Below are 19,423 nucleotides of genomic sequence, written 5' to 3'. Positions count from 1 at the left end.
AGGAAGACAGAATATATATGTATGCATGTATATATACTATGTGCGCACACAAACATATAAGTATGTGTATCTAAGGAGGCATATTGAGATAACATATACATGAATAGTTCTAGGGAAAAGTGCTTTTTACTGCAAGTGCTTTCAAATTATTTTCAAAAGAGCAATTCAGCAGGGTGCCTGGTGAGCAGACCTTCTCCACTGCACTAAAGCCAGAACTGGCTTTGCTTCTTTTCCACCCCCTCTCTCTGTAACACCACCCAGAAGGGCTGGTTGTTTTAAATACCCTGCCTTGCAGCATCTGCAGGGCTGAGATTTAATACTCTTCAAGTACAAGGAGCAGCAGAAATGTTGGTGTGTTCTGTCACAGTTGCCATTTTCACTAGTACATAAAACCCTCTGGTATTTTAGAAGCCATTATCATGCTAACTAGTCTTACCTGTGTGTCACAGTTATGCTGTGGCCTAGTCCTGCGTGGCTGATGTTGAAGACTCACTAGCAGTCTCTAAGCCCACAGCATCCTGCAGTGGTTCAGGTGCCAGTGGTGTTTCTTCAGTGTCTGATATTCCCCGTGCATCTGTGCTCTCGCTAGTCTCCTTCACTTCAGCTTCAGTTTCAGCTTCTTCTTTCTCCTTATCCCCCTTTTCCTGTTCATAGGCAGTGCTTTGCTGCTGTTCTCCCGGGGTACCCTGGCACGCCTTCTCCTTGTCTCCAGAGGGAGGCTGGGGAGGGTTATCCTCCTTTGGGGCATCATGACACACCTCCTCCTCCTTTGTATACCCTGCATTATTCTTGCAAGGACTTGTTTCCTCAGCCTGTTTCCCCCCTTTCTCTTCATCTTCTGATCTGTGGGATCCTCTCCTTGACGGGGGTTTTTCATCAGATCCCATCTGTTTCTTTTTCTCTTTGCTCCCTGTTTTTTCTGCCTCTTCTGTCTTGCCTGTGGGCCCAAACACCTCATCTCCATCTTCCTTGGCACCATTTTCTGGAGAGATGATGTTGACCCCTAAATCTTCCGCATCTCCATACTCAGAAAGAGATCTTCGGAACTTCCTGGAGGGAGGCCTGCGCTTTATTGATCCCCGTGTTCGCACCTTGGAGGCAGGAAAAGCAGACATTGTCAGAGAGCAGTACTGGAAAGCAGCAAAGCACAACAGAGGAATATACCATGTGGAAACTTGATTTCTGCACTGGTGGCCTTGCTTTTACTGCTCTGCTACTGAAAAGTAGGGAAATTAGGGCTCCTACCCATGAAAGTCTACTTTAGAGGACAAACAGATCCCTGATACGTGCCTTCTCTCCTTCTGTAAAGATGGCACTGAAGGTCATTATCTCAATTTAAAATGCAGCTTCTTGTACAAGTTACACTCTAACCCAAGGATGCTGCATTCATTATGCAGATACTGCTACCCTTGGATGTCTTGGCCTTTTCCGCTGTTGGCAGCTTAGTAGTTGAGGAAGGAGTCTGCGCTCCAACCGAGGATAGTGAATGCAGGTTATTGCTCCCCATTTAAACACTGTGCACTGTATAGGCATGTGCCAAACTGTTGTGCTCTGCATGGCTCCCTAAGCTGCACCTCAGCTGGCTTTGACATTTACTGGTACACGGCACCACCTCCTCATGCTGCTCCTCGACCAGCTACCCACCGCCCTGTTACTGATGAGCTGAATCACAGAATCACAGAATCATAGAATCACAGAATAATAGAATCATAGAATGGTTTGCATTGGAAGGGAGCTTAAAGATCATCTACTTCCAACCCCCCTGCCATGGGCAGGGACACCTCCTACCAGACCAGGCTGCCCAAGGCCCCATCCAGCCTGGCCTTGAACACCTCCAGGGATGGGGCAGCCACACCTTCCCTGTACCAGTGCCTCACCACTCATGGTGAAGAAATTCTTCCTAATGTCTAGTCTAAATCTGCCCCTCTCCATTGCCTCTGGTCCTATCACTACAAGCATTTGTGAACAGTCCTCCACAGCTTTCTTGTAGCCCCTTTCAGGTACTGGAAGGTCGCTATAAGATCTCCTTGGAGCCTTCTCTTCTCCAGGCTGAACAAGTCCAGCTCTCTCAACCTGTCCTCATAAGGGAGGTGCTCCAGCCCTCTGATCATCTTCGTAGTCCTCCTCTGGACCCATTCCAACAGGTGACTGAGTCCTGCCACTTCATCTGTTTTCTTTACCATTTGGCCAAGAATGCCTCCGGAGCTGCTGGATCATGAAGATCCGTTTGCAGGTGTGCAGAGAGGGGGCTCCAGAGAGCTACACTGAAGGCTTGTTTCAAACCCAGTGAGTCAATCTATTTCCATGGCTACAAATCTACACTGTTAGGGTAGGACTGAGGGCCTGCTTTTCCTCTTCATCCCCAAGCAATGTGATGAGCAAGCTTTATCCTGCTGTGATGGAGTAATCCTTGCACATACCCTACCTTGTTATAGAATTGCAGCTGAGTGCCTTCTGGTGGTTGATCAAAGCTGACTGGTGTCTCATTCACTTCACCGGGTTGAGACTGAATCCCTGGGCTGCTGGGCGTTGAGGGGGGGGTGCTGAATGGAGAAACCAGGGCTTTCAAACCAGGGCTTTTGGGAGATGCTCCCGGCAGCAAAGCAGCTGGAGCAAAAGCCAGATTGGCCTGCAAAGAAAAATCTGCATCATGGATGTGCAAGACACCAGCATGTACTACATGTGAAAACCACATGGAGGAACCCTTGCTCCTGCCACGGGGGCTGCCACATCTCTCAGCTGTCACAGCCCACATACCTTCTGGTTACAGGTCTCTACTGGTGACACTGTCAACAAACAAGTCCAGGCAGAGAAGTTATGACTGGACATTTGCCCTTCCCCAACAGCTGGATCTCAGGATGTGTCTTTTTGTCATCCTGAGGCCTTTGGGGATTTTCCAGTGACCCAGCCAAGCCAACATAGTCAGCAGTGGCTGAGCTGGGAGAAAGTCTACAACCAGCAACCACTTTGAGACTTAAACCCAAGCTGACCTTGCATTTTCAAGCTTGGTCTGCAGGCCTTCTGAATGGTCCGCACAGTTGTGATGAGCGAGAGGACCATGGAAAGAAGCGAGTTTGCGATGAACTGTGGCAAAACACTTCCTGCTGTCCTGTCACTAAGAAGCACTTGTAGGCAAATGTCCTTGGGTGCATTGAGAGGTACAGTGCTATAAATAGGCTTACGTTGTGTCAGGGCGGCCAGGAGGCACTGTGCTCTGGAGCTGCACGTGCTGCCAGGAGAGCCAGCTGGCAGCAGCAGGGCACTATGTCTACAGGCTATCGAGTGCTGAGCTGCCCTCAGCGGCATGAATCAGGCACCACAGAGAGATACAATAAGGGCAAGAAGCACTGGGCTTGTGCGCATGTGGAGAAATCGAGGCAAGGAAAGCACAGCTTCTAGGCAGGTGCAGGGAAGTGCCAGAGCCCAGACTGCATTTCCCACTGCCAGGATTTTAGCTGCCTGTGCTCAAGGCCAGCTCCACAGTAGGGTGCAGGTGGCAGTGTGATTTAGACTGCTGTGAAGAAAGAGGTGGAGGAAGCCTCAGCCAGGGTTTCCCTCTCTTTCATATGCTGCATTTTAACTGAAGCACCTGTTCCTGCTCCCAGCCTGAGCTGTGCTGCTGTCATGCCTGTGCACAGCCATGTACCCCACAGTTCCAAATGATCCTGACCCATGCACTGACCTGCCTATGGACGTGCCTGAGAATTGCTGGACTGCTTATCATATTGGCTACCACCACCAGACCAGCTCCACCTTCCTTGTTTGCGTGTTGTGGGACTGGGTCGTCATCGGTGAGGCCACAGTCCTGCTTACCTAGCTGTCACCCTTGGGTCCTGGATCCTCTTCCCCTGTGGCTACTCTGCAAGGGAAGTAGTCATGACAAATGCCAATCAGTTTTAATTTGCTGGGGCAGCCATGAGGGCTTTTCCAGGACCTACCTGCAGCTTTTCAATCATGGGGGAGCTTTTCACCTTGACCTTGGGAATGGGGCAAGCATTTGGAGACCGCTTCTGCAAAACAAAATGAAGTCACACAAAAAAGTCACAACAGAATAGGTGAAAAAGAGGAGATGCGATGAAGGCAGAAAACTTGGAAGGGATAAGCAAAAAATACTGGTAGGGGAGCAAATGAAGCCTCATATAGGATCTTGACACGAATGTTTGCTTTCTTCTTTTCCAACCCTGCACCCATTTTGTTATCTGGCCATCCTAGGGCTCTACATACATGTATCCTTCCTTTGGGAGAAAAGGTGATTGTCTGCTTTCTGGCTGAAGTATCTGAGTTAGGTGATGCATGGCTTTCACAAAGGCGTCTAACCTATGACAGTTTCCCTGCACCTTATTTCAGGATCAGATAGATTAAAATTCTGACTCTTAAAGTGTAAAGCCTTAATGCTGGTAAACGTGAACTTTTTGTGACAGGAAGACTTTCTGCCATGACTTGAATAACAGAGTTAAATGATATCCAAAGAGTATGGGCAGGAAAGGCATTAGTGGCCAGAGACACAGAGGTATGAAAGGCTGAAAACAGTTTGAGAAAGGGAGAGCATTGCTTTAAGAAGGGGCGTGTTGCTTTTTTTAGGTCCAAAGGAAAGGCAAAGAATCTAAGATTTTTAAGCTTGTGCTCCTTTAGCATGGAGGCAGCAGTAGCATGCAGCTGTCAGAAAAGAAGGGCAAAGAACTGTCTCCTTGTTAAGGGCAGGTGACTGTGAAATTTGGTGAGTAAACCTCATATCATGAAATACAGAAAGACAGAATTGACTGACAAGGGCCTGAGCATAAACTTTAGCAAGAAGCAGCCAGTGTATGGGGACCTGCTCATTCAAGGGTGCTGTAGGGAGGACATCTCAACACAATATCATGTGGGTGTGCTGACAAAATTCCCTTTTTTCTCTGGATTAGTTATTTCATTTTTCAGGAGAATGAAAAGTCTCAAGAGCAAAACTATTACACCATTATACCCAAACCTCTAGCGTTTGTCTGAAGGCAACAAAAAGTTTGGATGCCCCCTTGCTAAGTGCTGTTCAAATTTAATAAATGCCAGGATCTCCTACTTTAAAATCCTCAAAAGGTGGTAATTGGGTGGATCTGTCAGTGCCCTAAAAGTAAAAATGAAAGCAGTAGAAATGGGGTATGTATCCATGCTACAGGAGTGGGAAACAGCATGGAGCTGACTTCGGTCAGTACGTGTGTTTAAGCAGGGGAAGGTTCAGTGCTGCGTGATTGATGTCTTTGGCTGCACAGCCTGACCTCTCTGCTACCCCCAACTTCGTGTCTCAGGAGAGAAGAAGCTGCAGTGAGCAGAGACCTTGTTGCCCTATTAAATTGATACTTACTTGGTCGTCATTGTCACTTGTTTCAGTTTTGTGGGAATACAAGGGAAGGGAGCATGGTGGTTTCCTCCGAGTTGGCTTATGTGGTGGTACCTAGGAGAAGAAAACAACCAACTCAGCAGGAAGGGAAATAAATTTTTTAACAAAAGATATAAAATTGAAACACCAAGGGCACGCTCTGAAAGTGACCTGCTTGGATGGCAGGACTCAGCTTGCCCAAGGGAAGCATCCAGAGGCAGCGAAAGATATCAGAGTGTGGGCATGTGTCCAGCATGCTAGGTGTGCTTGCAGCATCTCCAGCCCAGTCCTGGTGTTGGAAAAATAGTCTGTATCTCTTCCATGAACCATGAGACTTCAGGCTTTGCGCAAAGGACACTCTTCCAAGCTTTTGCGGGGTGAAGATTAAGCCTTCCCAGAAGCTTAATCTTCGAAGAATCTTGATGGGAACCCCCCTCACATTGGAAGAGATTTTTATAGTTCTCTTTCCTGTCTTATTACCAGGATTTCCTTTAACGAGTCTCAGACGCCTACCTGGTTTGTCATTTTTCTCTTTTGCACCTGATATATTTTAGGGGCAAAAAGGGGAATTCTAACTTTTTCAACATCCCCATTCTTTATTTTCTAATGAAGAAGAGCATCTCACAGAGACAAGGCCTCAGCTGCAACTTTTAATTTGGCCAAGAAACAGATTCTCCAGAGAAGAAGGAAACAAGGCAACCTAATGGCAGGGACACCAGTTCCTTCTAAAAGTCCACAGGCTCTCAGAAGTACAGAGTACTCACTGGGAAGGAAGGGACACATAGCATAATACCTATGGAGTCATTCCTTCAGAACTATTGCTCTAGTCTTTACGAGAAGTTGTCTCTATTTGTATGCCAGGTTTGCAGTCTCCTGCCAAGCTGTTAACACACTGTTTTGTGTGTTAACAGACAAAATACTTGGATAATATTGTGGGTCTTGGATAACATCCACAATATAATATTTGGATAATTTTTTACCATCTAACAGGCAGGCATGTGAAAAGTTGGAATATGGCATCTTTGCCCCCAGTAGAGTTAGCTGTCTGGGAGGACCTTTAGACTTGATGTCACTTAACTTCTGGTGATGATGCATCCAGCTATGGCAATGCTGTGTCTCTAAGCAGCCAAAGGCAGCCCTGCCCTTCGCTTTACATCATGCTAAGAATCAATAATATCATGTCGTATTGAAACCTTACCGATTTGCAGCCATGCAATGCTGTGCCACAGTGAATGTATCAGAGGTTCCCTGGTTGATAGGTCCTCCTTTGCTGGCATGGGTCAAGCAAGGGTTAAAAACCATCCACTCAGCCATTAATCTGAAGCCAGCCTGAGAAAGCTGGTGGGGAAATGACAGATGGCTCTGAGAGAACAGAGAGGAAACTTTGTCCTCCTCTGTCTCTGGAGAAAATGAGTTTCCCCCCACTGTGAGGCCCCTCCACAAGGCCTTGGCTTGGGAGTAGCAGAGGTCTGTAGATAACACAAGAGAGGTCTGGGAACTTACTGCCTTCTTAAGGATGAGGGACTTCTAGTGCAATTAAATCCCATACCTTAGAAAGAGGAAATTACTGTAATGGAATGGATGGAGTGGCTGGTAGCTGGTGACTAAAGGGGAAAAAAAGAGCTTGGGAAAAGACTCACTATTCCCATCCTGGGATTTAGCTGTGACAGTGTTAACTGCTGATAGATGGTGGCATGCCAGCCCTGCAGGACAGAGGTCACCACAGCATCCAGGCAAAGACAAGAGGAGTGACAGGGAGGATCCCCTTAGGCCCAGCCTGGGACATGCTGAAATTAGCCAAGCAGAGGAAGGAAGCAGTTCAGTTTTAAAGGGGCACCCACTGACTGAAAACAGCCACCAGTAAACATTTGTATTTCTAAAAAAGCACACAATGATATGGGGGCTCTCCTAAAATGTCAATATCCACCCATAAACACTCTTACTTTCTTCCTAACAGAAGTACTCCAGTGTTTTCCTTATCTAGTGAAAGAGAGCTTGTGAGGCAATGCTCGAGATAGTGGGCTTTCAAAATAATAAAGTTTCAGCATGATAGACATAGGCACAGAAAATGTAATGTCATTGGGAAGAGGTAATGAGGGCAAGTGAAGAGACAGCTTGTTTTCTCAGACCTGTACGTAAGGCCATACCTGAAGGAAACTTTCTCCTTTTGTGAACAAGGTGCTGATGACCTGCCACTGGCTTCTGTGCTGCATAATGAGTTGTTTGCTTTCTTTTTCCATGGCTCAATATTAGCTATTTCATTATTCATTGTTGCTGTCTGTCTGCTGCTGTTAGGGACACAGGCTTTGCGGTGTCCCAGTTACAGTGTCTAGTTGTCCTGAGGTATGGCTCTACCAAAATACTTGTCCACAAGTAGGTAATGCGTGGAAGATACTGTCATAGCTTTCATTGAACTAGGACATAAAGCCTTTGCAAAGATTCAAAATCAAGGTGGATTCATGCTCAGATCATGCTCTAATTTCTAGAGGCAGCTGCAAGCACCTCACCCAGTTACTGGCTGCAGAGCTCCTTACCTCTTTTCCAGTGGTATTGGCTGCTTGCTCTTTGAATTTTCCTGCTAGCTGAGCCACAGAAGGTGACGCCGACTTGTCCACCTCTGAGTTGGTCTCTGCTGGCCTGTTCTGACAAATTGGGAACAACCATTTATGAGCAAAGGCTAGGAAAAGCAAGCAGACTAGAGAGAAGCCTGTGTATGTGTTATAAAGTTCAAAAGTAAGCAAGGACTTAAAGCAGAATTTCTCACATCTGGCATCAATCATCCAGTCTGAGAGCAAGAGGTTTGGGAAGATAGGACCTTGCAGCATTTTCAAATATCCCAGAAAAACAGTAATTCACACAGATCCTTTCAGCTCTAGCTGAAGGGCCTAGACTCAGCATTTTTCACTGGAAGTGAACTAAGTATTTCAAGCCAAGTGTCAGTTCCCCATCTTTTCCTCACAGTGAGCAGATGGAGCAGGGCAGTAAAGGATGCTCCCATACACCTTCTCAGCCCTCCCATCCCTTTTTTACTACCCTGGTCACTGGCACCCTTCCTTTTCCAGTTGTTCTGCTGCAAGAAGCCATTCCCTTGTCCTCACAGCAAGCCAGCATCTGCCTGGGGATGTCCCTGTGCTGTTCTGTGTTTTTAGCAGTGAAATGCTCAGGCGGGTTGAGGGGAGGGAGGAAATACCAGGGCTAAGAGAAGCTTCACTTCCCCTGGGCCCACAACAGACTGAGAAGCAATAGGCTTGCTGGAGACTGGATGGTGCAGCTTTTCCCATAGCACACAGCCCTGGTGTCATCCCACATTTACCGTGTTTTCTTTTCTATGTGTGTAGCATGAAATATGAGTAAAAAACCTTGAAATCAAAGCTGATAAAAAGAATCCTTTGTTCTTCGTCTCTAGTATCTGATGCCAGGGAAAACCAAACCAGAGGAACTGAGAACAACTAAGCAACAATACTTGTTTTGTTAGAGGCAGGAGCTCAAAACAACAAACCAGGCTCCAAAACATCATCAAGGAACATCATACCTCTGCTCCCTGTACCACCACCATGAGCGCATGACCAGCACCACACTTCTTACCCCTCTGCCTCAATACTCTTCGGCTTCTCAGTCAGAAAGTTTCCCCAAAGGCTGTTGCTAGAGTAATATATTTCTATTTCTCCAAAGGCTCCAGCAGAGCCTTTCCTTCTCCCTTTACACTGTTTTGTCCGTGAAGGACCTGCTTTCTCATTAACACAACCACTCCTTCAGCATTTCTGAAAGTGAAAAGCCCTCAAAACACCCATCTGGGCCATGTATGGACCATTTCCTTTGGGTCACCATGGTACAGGGACTGGAGAAACAGCTGTGAGAACATGAAATCATATCAAAGAAGGAATTTATTTAAACTCCTAGTTTCTTAATTAAAAGCAAATTGAGGGATTTACATTAAGGATAATCTCATCATCTGCAGCTTGGAGCACTCTGTAGTCTGAAATACCTGATGGAGAGCAGGACACCTAAGGCCTGTTTGCATAGTGGAAAAGGGCCTTTCCCTTTCTCAGAGACCTGTAAATAAATGCTTCCAATAAATGCTCTCTTCCTCTTCCCAGGCCCACAAGCCCCAGTTGATATCTGCCATTCCCTGTTTCCAGGATCCTGACTACATCTACCCTATTAAACTTTCCGTGCACATTGGACCAACTTTCTGGCATCAAGACACAAAAGCCGTATCAAGCTGTCTTCTCTCAATGGACTTCTAGCACCTTCCCTCCATCTTTTCAGCCTTCATTAGACTAATTGCAAGCAGGGGAAGTGGCAGAAAAGGGAAACAGAGGAAACAGTGAAGTAAGCAAATCAGCAGGGCAACCTGCTACACATGAAAAATGATGACTGGACTAAGAGGGGAGGGAGAACATTTCCCAGTGGCAGGCTGGATCCCTGTTGTGAAGGGAGGGCAAGCTGGAAAGAGGAGGGCGCAAAGAACCAACCTGGGGAAGGCAGGATGGTTTGTTAGGCTTGGCTCAGCATAGCAGATTCCAGGATAAATGGTCATGGCAGAATGGACACCTGAACTAGGGACTCATTTGAAGCTGAGGAGGTGCATGCATCCAGTGTCTGCGATGGAAGAGTTGCCTTCCTCATAGTCCCTTCTTCTCCCAAAGCTTCTTTCACAGCCCTTCGCCTTTACCCAGAAAAGACATTGCACTTCCTCTTCGCCTCTTTGACCTCTTGTTTTGGGGTTGTTGTGTTTTTTTACTTTCCCCCCTTTTTTTTTTTTTTCCTGAGTTACAGTCTGAAAACACAGCGCTCTCTCTCTGGATCTCGTCAAAGCTGTGAGGTTGGAATGATTCCACCCATTTCTTGTTTTGCTGGTAGCAGGCATTGATTGCAATGTGGCTCTCGCCGGCACGAAGCTCAGCAACCAGGGTGCAGGAAGCAGTGAACATGCCATTCTAAGATTAGCACAAGTAGCCCATGGGCTGTGAACTCCTGAAATTGCCAGCTGCAGGGTCTCTGATTACGCCACACATTTTGCAACAGGAAAAGTCCTTTCTCAGATCCTTTCTGGCAATTACACTGTCATCCTGTATACAGCTTTCTCTACAGCTTCTTTTTTTTTTCTTTCCCAGCTTGTGTGCCAGGCTCTGTGTCTTCTAGTCAAGGGAGTGTGTCATACCAGAGCACTCGGGTGCAAAAAGTTCCCTTCCTTGCACTGCAAGGAGAATGCCGCCCCCCTGACTTCCAGGGGCTGCACTGGAAGTTTCCCTCCCACTGGAAGGAAGGTGTGAAGCCTCACTTTCTCACTCTCACCCCAGAGCACATACCAACCTTCAGCCTCTTCCACGACTAAGATGATGTCTGTTCCTCTCACCACAGAGCTCGGTGCTAGATGTCTCCTGCCCCATGGTACTAATGCAACCTCTCCCATTCCTGGTAATTTTTCCTGTCTTGGTGACGTAGCCTACTACTTTTCTAAATGAGGAGGAGGAGCAGCTCTTCTCTTTTTATGGCCAAAAAAATAAAGTGAAATTAGTCAGACTCAGTGAATTCTCCACTCTTTTCATCCAACTGCTGATTCTTTTCCAAAGAGAAGCATGGTCAGTCTGCATGGGCTAAAACCAGTGAGCTAAGGTAAAAGACTTACTCCACCAGCAATTTGGTGACTGCTACTCTGAGGTCTTTTACTGTTCCACAATAATAAGTGTATAAGTATTGTGCAAAATGTCAGAGCAGTAAAACAGGAATTGAATATACCATCAATGGCACTGTCTGCAAAAGATGAAGTGCAACTAGCAAGTTCTCTGTGAGGCGTTTCACTTTCCTCTTCCAAATAAGTACATAAAATTGAGTAAATTTGAAAATTGTTTTCAACTCCCTGTTTCTTCATCTGCTTTTAAAACTGAACCTGACTCCTTTGGCAGAAGAAAATTCTGTCTTTATTTGTGGATTAGGTTCAATCATAGCAACTCAAGCTTCCCACCAAAACCACTCCTTCCTTATGTTCTAGAGTCCTTGCCTCTGTTGTATAAGTGAAACTGCCCATCAGTCCCTGATTCTGCAGATTGCTTGAAGGGGGGGGCACTGTTTTTAGCACAGATCCTTACTTCTCTCACAAGCTGCCTGACATAAACACCATTAGGCTCCCAGGAAAATGTCATGTACCATCCCTACTGTACTTCAAGGCAGCTGGGAAGCTCTCTGAGCAGAAATGCCTGGATGCTGTGGCATTAGCTCTGGCTAATACAGTCACACCTCACTGGTGAGTCAATGGGCCAGAAGATGCAGCACTACTAAGGCTGCCTAATGTAGGAGTAATAACATCTCATAGAGGGGGCCCCTCAGTACAGCCATATCAACGGCTCAATGACATTTGCATTGTCCTGCTGGAGCCCATGGACCCACTGTGGGCAGCAGATGAAAGAAAGCGCATGTTAGAGGCCCACAGAAAAGAGGTCCAGAGATTGAAGAGTTTCTCTGTGTATACCATATGGGTACCCACTAAGAGCTTTTCTTAAAGATCATGGATTTGAGCTACAGGTGGGGAGTGTGACTACAAACAATGAGTTTCTTATGAAATCAAAATTGCAGAGACTCCTGCGGAAAACTGGAAAGCCAGTGTTGGCTTTAGGGGTGAATTTGAATGCCCTGCTTGGACTGGTGCAAAACTGGCTCCAACAGCCCTCAGCTAGCAGTTTTGGTCATGACCCACCCCCTTGTAACTGAAAGCTAACATGACTCCATCTCCTGGGACTGGCATCCCACCAGTTTTGTCACTGTCCATAATATGCTACCAGTAATGCTAGTCTGAAAGGATATCAGTGGGAGTCAGAAGCAGGTACTGAAAGATTTGTGTACCCGATTTGAGTGACAAAAAGAGCAAAGGTCTATTAGCTGCTGTACTGCAGAGTGTTCTAAATACCAGCTGAGTAACCACAGAGATTCGTACTGTCTTGCTCTCCTTCCATCTCCCCTATGAATCCTCTGACTTGTCTGCTTTTGCAGGTAGGATATTTTGGCCAAATAGAGCATCTTTTATCTGAGATGCAAAACCTCCACAGCACCTGGCAAGGCTGGAGTATTCACTGGCTATGAAGTCAGTGACAGTTATATAATTTTTTGTACCGGTCCTGTGCAGTTTCCACTCCTGTTCTCATGCAGCTGCATCTAGACATGGTTTTGAGGCCAGTCCCTGACCTCCACATCCCTCCTTTGCTTCTAAAGAGCTTCACAGGAATGATTCCCTGCAGCCTGTTCTCACACCAATCCACTATGCCAGCCGCCTTCCCATACCCTGCACTCACACAAGCTCTGCAAAGCTCTCCAGTGACTCTCACGGAGTTTTTTTGTTGTTGCACATAAAAGCTACCTCAGCAAGAGCAAGTATGGCAAAAATAATGACACATACAGTGCGTCAAAGGCAGACACAATGAGGCATCCAAGGTTCATGGATAGTGTCTTGATTACAGAAACAGGACCCAGAAATAGTGATCCTCAGTACCCAGCTCTCAACACTGTGCCACAAGAAGGCAGTTGTCTGTATGCTAGATGAAAACAAGAGCGGGCCAGTGCTTTTTGGGTGCAGTTTCGTAAGGTCCTGTTTTGGGCAGAAACAGTACTAATGTTTCAACTGCTCGTACTCCCTTGACCTTTCCTTTCCCCCTCCCCTCCTCCCTTGCACCTTTGTGAGTTTGTGGGGCTGTGGTGTAAACTGGATCACTGAAATGATCTGGGCTAAAAATACACCCCTTAACTCTTTACAAGGTTATTTTTAACCCAGATCATTTCAGCAATCCAGTTCACAGCACAGCCCAACAAGTGCCTGCACTGCCGTAGCAGGAGAGGAAGAAGGGGCAGCCTGCAGAGCAGTGGGGAGGACTTCGAATCATAGAATAGTTTGGGTTGGAAGGGACCTTAAAGATCATCTAGTTCCAACACCCCTGCCATGGGCAGGGACATCCCGCTAAGTCAGGCTGCCCAAGGCCCCATCCAACCTGGCCTTGAACACCTCCAGGGATGGAGCATTAACAACCTCCCTGAGCAACCTGTGCCAGTGCCTCACCACTCTCATAATGAAGAAATTCTTCCTAATATCTAGTTTAAATCTGCCCCTCTCCAGCTTATACCCATTCCCCCTGGTCTTATCCCCACAAGCCTTTATAAACAGCCCCTCTCCAGCTTTCCTGTAGGCCCCCTTCAGGTACTGCAAGGTTCCTATAAGGTCTTCTCTTTAACCACTCTGGCCAGAGCCTGAGGAAATTGCATACCTATGTGTCCTCCTGTTCAGAGGGCTAATATGACAGAAAAAGTCCTATTTTTGCATGCCTGCTGGTAAAGGCTGTTCTGGCCCATGGCACTGATATTTCACCCTGCAGTCTGTTGCCTCCTTCCTGAGACACAGCTGAGTGCAGGCTGTGAACCCAGGGAGCACCTGTGTGCCATCACGGGGACCACGTTACCATCAGCCAAATGATCTGGAGAAGTTTCCATCAAGCATCCACAAAACGCCCACAAATACCATGTCAGGTTTCTCCAGAAACTCTGCTTCAAACAGCAGCCACACATGTGGCTGGCAAGCGTGTTTTCCTCACTGCATGGCAGAGTCCAAGTCCTACAACGGTAGGACCTGCTCAGCTAAGGAATGGGTGGGAGATGCATCTGTGGGGAGGAAACTGTTTAAGTCAAAATAAAACACCATCATGCTGTCTGGAGGACAGCAGTAAATGCCAGGAAGCAGTGCTGTGGTTTCGTTTGAAATGAAAGCATCAACCCTCCCCAAGGCAGTGGATTTCAGAAGGGAATGGAGCCTCTTGCAGACCCCTTCTTCCCTGCTTGGCTGAGCCCTCTGAAAGCAAAGGACATGCTTCCAGCACAAAGCCTTTGCAGACTTGACACCTACCCTTCTCATTTTTCAGTAAGGTAGCTGCATGATTAGAAGAGCCAGCTGGTCATACACCACGTCTGCACGGGAAAGCTTATACCACATGCACTGGGCTAACTCTCTCAGCTTGTGCAGCCTTAGTCTGATAGAGGTGCCTGTTTTTCATTGTAATTGGACTCATTCGCAATCAGCTTCGTTGAAAAGAGCCATTCTCAAAATTCTCAAGTACCCATTTCTGATACAGAAAGTCACGTTTTGTGGCTGACACGTTAAGCTGTAGCAGGGAACATACCTCTTTTCAGGGCTCTCCAGGGGCAGATGCAGGGGCAATTATCTCCTACCTCTGCAGTGAGGTGCTGCAGCCTCGCTCCTGTAAAGACTCCCCTGCAGAAATGGCATTTGATGAACTGGAGATGTCCTGCTCACTTGCAAACCAATAAAGGGAGAGGTGACAACAGCGCTATCTCTTACAATACTGCCCCACCTATTTGGCGTGACCATTTCCACAGGCAAGAGTTAATCTCTGCTCCCTACCCCATCTTTTATTCAACTGCTGAGGCCAGCTGGAGGCAGAAGGCCACTGAATATTCACACAGTACATGACTGAAGGTACAGTTCCTGTCTGTCTGCAGAGAACATGAACTTAAGCTCCAGAGAATGCATCAAGAATGCGTCTCATTACCAGCCAAACACACCTACGTGTCAGACAAGACCTGCCTTTTTAAAGGCCACAATACTATCCAATAACAATGCAAAACATAATAGCAATCTGTCTGCAAGAAGAGAAGTGAGAAAATCTTTCCTCCAGTTAGGAGTATCCATGGATTACCTGTTCTAAAGGTTAGTGCCCTGAGAGGACACTCTTCTTTTCAAGCTCTAGGTTTACTTATTGTTCGAGGAAGATAATCTAAAGAAACCTGGAATGGATTCCTGGTTGCGAGTCTTAGCCTCAAAGCAGAGAATAATGTAGAATGGACAATTTCAGGTCTGCCTGCGCAAATCTGCCCCTCTTCTTGTCTTGTTCAATGGCAGGAAATATGTAACTGAGTTTTTGTTTTCAACCTCTTCTTACAGGCACCAGTCTTTTTGGGTGTCACATTCCATAAGTGCAGATAAGACTAGAAGGGCAGCTCACAAGGAACTACTCTTAAAATGAAGTAAAAAAAAAAAAATAATTGAGAATAATCTTTGGACCCAAGCTACCAATGAAAAAGTCTCTCTAGTATGCAGTTTGTAGTTTTTTTCAAAGTCATCTCTCTGTGTCTTCCGTTAAGATGAATCCTGGTTTGCACCCTCCTGCCAACATAACCTGAACTGCTTCGTTTATCTGTGTCCATGTGAGTGCACCTGGGATATCACGATTATATTGAAAAGGAAACATTGTTCAGGCTGGGAAGGGAGAGATAAATTAGCAGGGTAGGTTTAAAGCACAAACTCCCCTAAAGGAGCAAACTGAAAGGCAAGAGGGTGAGAAAATAACAGAATCACAGCACGAAGAACTGGGCAGCCAAAATGAGGACTGGCTGCAACCCACAATCTGAGCCTGCTCCTTCTCCTTGTGATTCACAAAAGCTTCAATGTGGGCTAAGCACAGCTTGCCCAGGAAGTGGGTGTGATCACACTTGCTTTGGCCCATTTTTCATATCCCTAGAAGGAAATCTCACGATGCTTGTTCCGACTGGAGCTCAGCAGTGTGCTGGGCCTCTGGCTCAAGAAGCAATATATCCCAAGATGTAAGCCCTGAATAAACAAACCTCTTCTTGCTACATTGACCTTCTCTGTCCTAGTGAAGCATCTTTCTTCTCATCTGTCTCTCTACCTTTCTTCACAAATCATTCTCACTGGAGACCTTCCAACTCTCTGTTTCAGGAGGGATTTATGTAGTTTATTTATTCACTTGGGCTTTATCTGGCAATGAAGTTCCTCCTTGCCTGATTGTGGTAAATTTTAACTACTGGCAGAAGCCCCAGCTAGAAGTGGCTGCAGCTGTGGCTCTGTGATACCTTACAGCCAGTCCTGCCCATCATTGTGTCAGCATAACCTGTAGCTCTGTGGGAGCACTCCTACCTGCATTTCCTACTATTTATTATAGAGCAGGAGTGATGATTACTGTGCTGTGCTCCAGCAGATCAAAAGCTACTGTGTGAGCCACTGTTGCACCTATCTCTGGTGGGGCGAGGTTATCTCTGTGAACCTTGCATGTCAGAGCTTTATCACAGTTATTCTACAGGACAGAACAAATCTTTCAGATGTATCTTAAATGGTAGAAAAGAAATAATATTTTTCTCCTTCACTCTTTCTTTTGTGTTTTCTTTGATCAACCTTTACTAGAAGCTAAACAGCTCCATTTCACATCCCATATAAGAATTCTGTGAGCTTTAAGAATGGCAGAGTGCAGAGACTCCTCATTGTTTTCCACCAAGCTGCCCTCAGATGGCTGGGCAAAGAGGAATAACTGGCCTCAAACTGCTGTGGGTCCCCCACTGCCAGGATGCAGGAGTGAAGTGCAACAGAGGCTGAGCAAAGAAAGTAAGATTTCCCTTTGAAATATTCAAAGAGAATTCCAGGGCTGATATTAGGACATACAACCCAGCTGTGAAAGAGTAATAAGAATATATTGAGGTGTATAATAATAATCCCGACACATTCTGCAAATTTCTTGGTTGTTTTTGGCCAGGACTGGCATTTTAAAAGCTGTGCAAATGGGTTTCCAGTTTGACTTGCAACAAAAGAAATTAGTGGCAAGTCTGTGTCTGTCTCACATGAGAGCATGAACAAATGTGCAGAACCATTGCACTTCCAAGATAAAGCTTTTCCTACATTAAGGCCAAGCCTCAGCCAGTGCAGAGCGGGCTCAGCGTCTGGTTGATGTCACGCAACAGATCCAGTCTTCAACCTTCCAGCTCCAGGGTAAGCAATTTGCAGCCTATGGCAATATATGTGAATATATATATGGTGAATATATTGAGGTCCAGATTTCTGAATGCTTTGTGAATACAATGGGGCCTCAGATTAGGTTTGGGAAAAATCTGAGCTCCTGGGCTTTGGAGATGGGCCTAAGACTCCTCTGACTCAGGCACACATCTCTTCTGTTTGTATCTCTACAAAGCTGGAGATTATTGTTTTCTTCAGACAATAAAAGGGCTCACTAATTGAGAAATGTGAAAAAAGGTCTAAAAATGCTAGACATGGAAGTTTTGGAGACAGGCAGAAGAAGTAAGGACTCCTGACTACACATGCAGTGTAATCAAGGCAGTTGGTGTCATTAGAGCCCAGTGATCTCCAGCTTTCTTCAGTTCTAGTTTTAATGAAAACAGGAGCTCTCACAGCATCCCCAACAAATATTTGACTAGAACTACTGAAATGCATGTCACAGGAATGCAGATATCAGCTCTCCTCTTAAATTTTTTTTTTTTGTAACAATTTCAGTGGAGAGCAAGCTTCTTGCCTGCATGTAAATCACTGCCAACCTGTCTTTTGAAGTCTGTGAATAAGTTAGGCACAAGAACAACTCTGAGAACTACAACATCCCTCCCGAGAAGTGGTAGCCAGGTCAACGCTTAACCCCACCACGGATGAGTGAACACAGGATGAGTGCGAGTCTGAACAAAACTGCAAGACTATCACATAGTCATAATGAGGGTGATGAAGAGGAAGGAGCTCTGACTGTAACACAGGGCAGAGCAGTATGGAGAATGTGGACTTCACAGGAGGGTTCCATGTTTGTTTATAGGAGAAAGGGCAGGAAGATCCTACTTTACATTAAACATGTAAAGATATGCAAAATTTCCCCACGTTTGTGTTTTCTTCAGGGCAATGTTTTTCTGAAGATTTGCAGTAGCCTAGTCTTGATTTTTTTCCTTCTGAGAGTTCCCTTCTGAACTGCTGCCATCATGGCCCTCAGGGTCAAGTGCTGCCCAAAAAGTAGTCTAAGGTTATTTTGGCTCAGCAATGATAAGCAACTTTCATCTGGAAGACAACAAGCAGCTCCCAAACGCAGTGCAGTAGTTTCAAAACTACAGAGTCAGACATCCCAAATTATAAGTCTCACCAAAGCAAGATTTGGAAATTGGGTGGCAGCGTGAGATATCTTGTAGCCAGAAACTTGTAAAGTGACAGATGCTTTTCAAAGGAAGGAGCACTGTGTTGCACGTGTCCACAATACTGTAAAGAAATGGTTCATGGACTCTTTTCCTTGCCTACTAAATATAGCGGGGAAAGTCTTGCTGTTTTTCCTTCTTTCAGTGGTTTGAGTTACCCATGCCTATGTATAAAAGGGCCTGGTAGTTAGTACAGTGTTTGCAGTGAGGCTTTTCTCAAGAAAGCTTTGCTGCTTGTTTGGATCAGAAGCTTGCTCAGGGTCCTCTTCTGGTACATCTCTCCAAGTAAATTGGAACTGCCTAGAGCTTCTGAACATCAAGGCAAATGGCCATTATGAATATAAAACCACACTACTCCTACCAGGCAACAGGGATCACTGGGCAATGGCTGGAGTTGGGCACTGTGGTTCAAGAGCATCACAAGTGCAGGTGCATCTCCATATCCCCCAGCAATGCTGTGGCTACCTCTGTCAGTTCCTCCATTTGCTCTTGATGCGTTTCTGCTAGCAAAGTGGATGTGATGCTCATCTTACACAGCTTTGTTTTTCATGACAGTCAGTCAGTACCAACGCCAGCTTTTTCCACATCTTCCAAAAGGCGTCTCATCAGAGTAACCACATGAATTCTCAGTTTAACTTCATTACCTGGGACTGCTGCTGCCCTCACAGCCTCCCAGGCCCAAAGTGGAGAAAGCAGCCTCCTGTTTGCTGCTGTGGAGTTCATTAGTAACATATTCTAACATCAACAGTCCAGTCTGGGAAGGCCCTTATATAGTAAGGGTATGCCAGCCACCTCATACTAGTCTTGAAGCTGGATTTATGGCAAGTTGTTCTTTCCCTTGTGCCATGGTATGTAGCTCTCAGGAGTGCCCAGCTTGTGCTTGCTAAGCACAGCCTGGTGAGATTAGCAAAACCAGTAAATATCAGTGTGAAAGCTATACAAGTGAGATTTTCAGTCTCCCTTTTAACAATGACAGTATTTGGCAACTGCCTAGTGCCAACACATACCCAACGCTGCACAGACCAATTCATTGCAGTAGCATTATTTCAAACCTTCGCTGTTAGGAGCCTCTGCTGACAGGTCAATGTATGGCCTCATGTGTTTTAA

General features: G+C 46.1%; 1 protein-coding gene across 2 annotated transcripts in view; it reads right to left on the bottom strand.

Annotated features, from left to right (window-relative positions):
- The window catches only part of RCSD1 (RCSD domain containing 1), a 35,766-nt gene that overhangs the window by 2,478 nt on the left and 13,865 nt on the right, over window positions 1-19,423 (bottom strand). Inside the window, exons 2-6 of one of the 2 annotated variants that reach the window (XM_054056025.1) lie at window positions 7,885-7,992; window positions 5,336-5,425; window positions 3,939-4,010; window positions 2,426-2,629; window positions 437-1,091 (exon numbers count right to left, since the gene is read on the bottom strand). In XM_054056025.1, the coding sequence (XP_053912000.1) occupies window positions 462-1,091; window positions 2,426-2,629; window positions 3,939-4,010; window positions 5,336-5,425; window positions 7,885-7,992 (1,104 nt within the window). In that variant the 3' untranslated portion in view covers window positions 437-461. Of the gene's footprint in view, window positions 1-436; window positions 1,092-2,425; window positions 3,860-3,938; window positions 4,011-5,335; window positions 5,426-7,884; window positions 7,993-19,423 lie in introns of those variants that run through there. The other variant, XM_054056026.1, reaches the window with a different exon arrangement.

The sequence above is a fragment of the Cuculus canorus genome, chromosome 1 (assembly GCF_017976375.1).
Source record: "Cuculus canorus isolate bCucCan1 chromosome 1, bCucCan1.pri, whole genome shotgun sequence".
In the NCBI taxonomy this organism is placed as follows: Eukaryota; Metazoa; Chordata; class Aves; order Cuculiformes; family Cuculidae; genus Cuculus; species Cuculus canorus.
The sequence above is the reverse complement of the archived record's forward strand: the minus strand, read 5'-3'. Positions and strand labels throughout refer to the sequence as shown.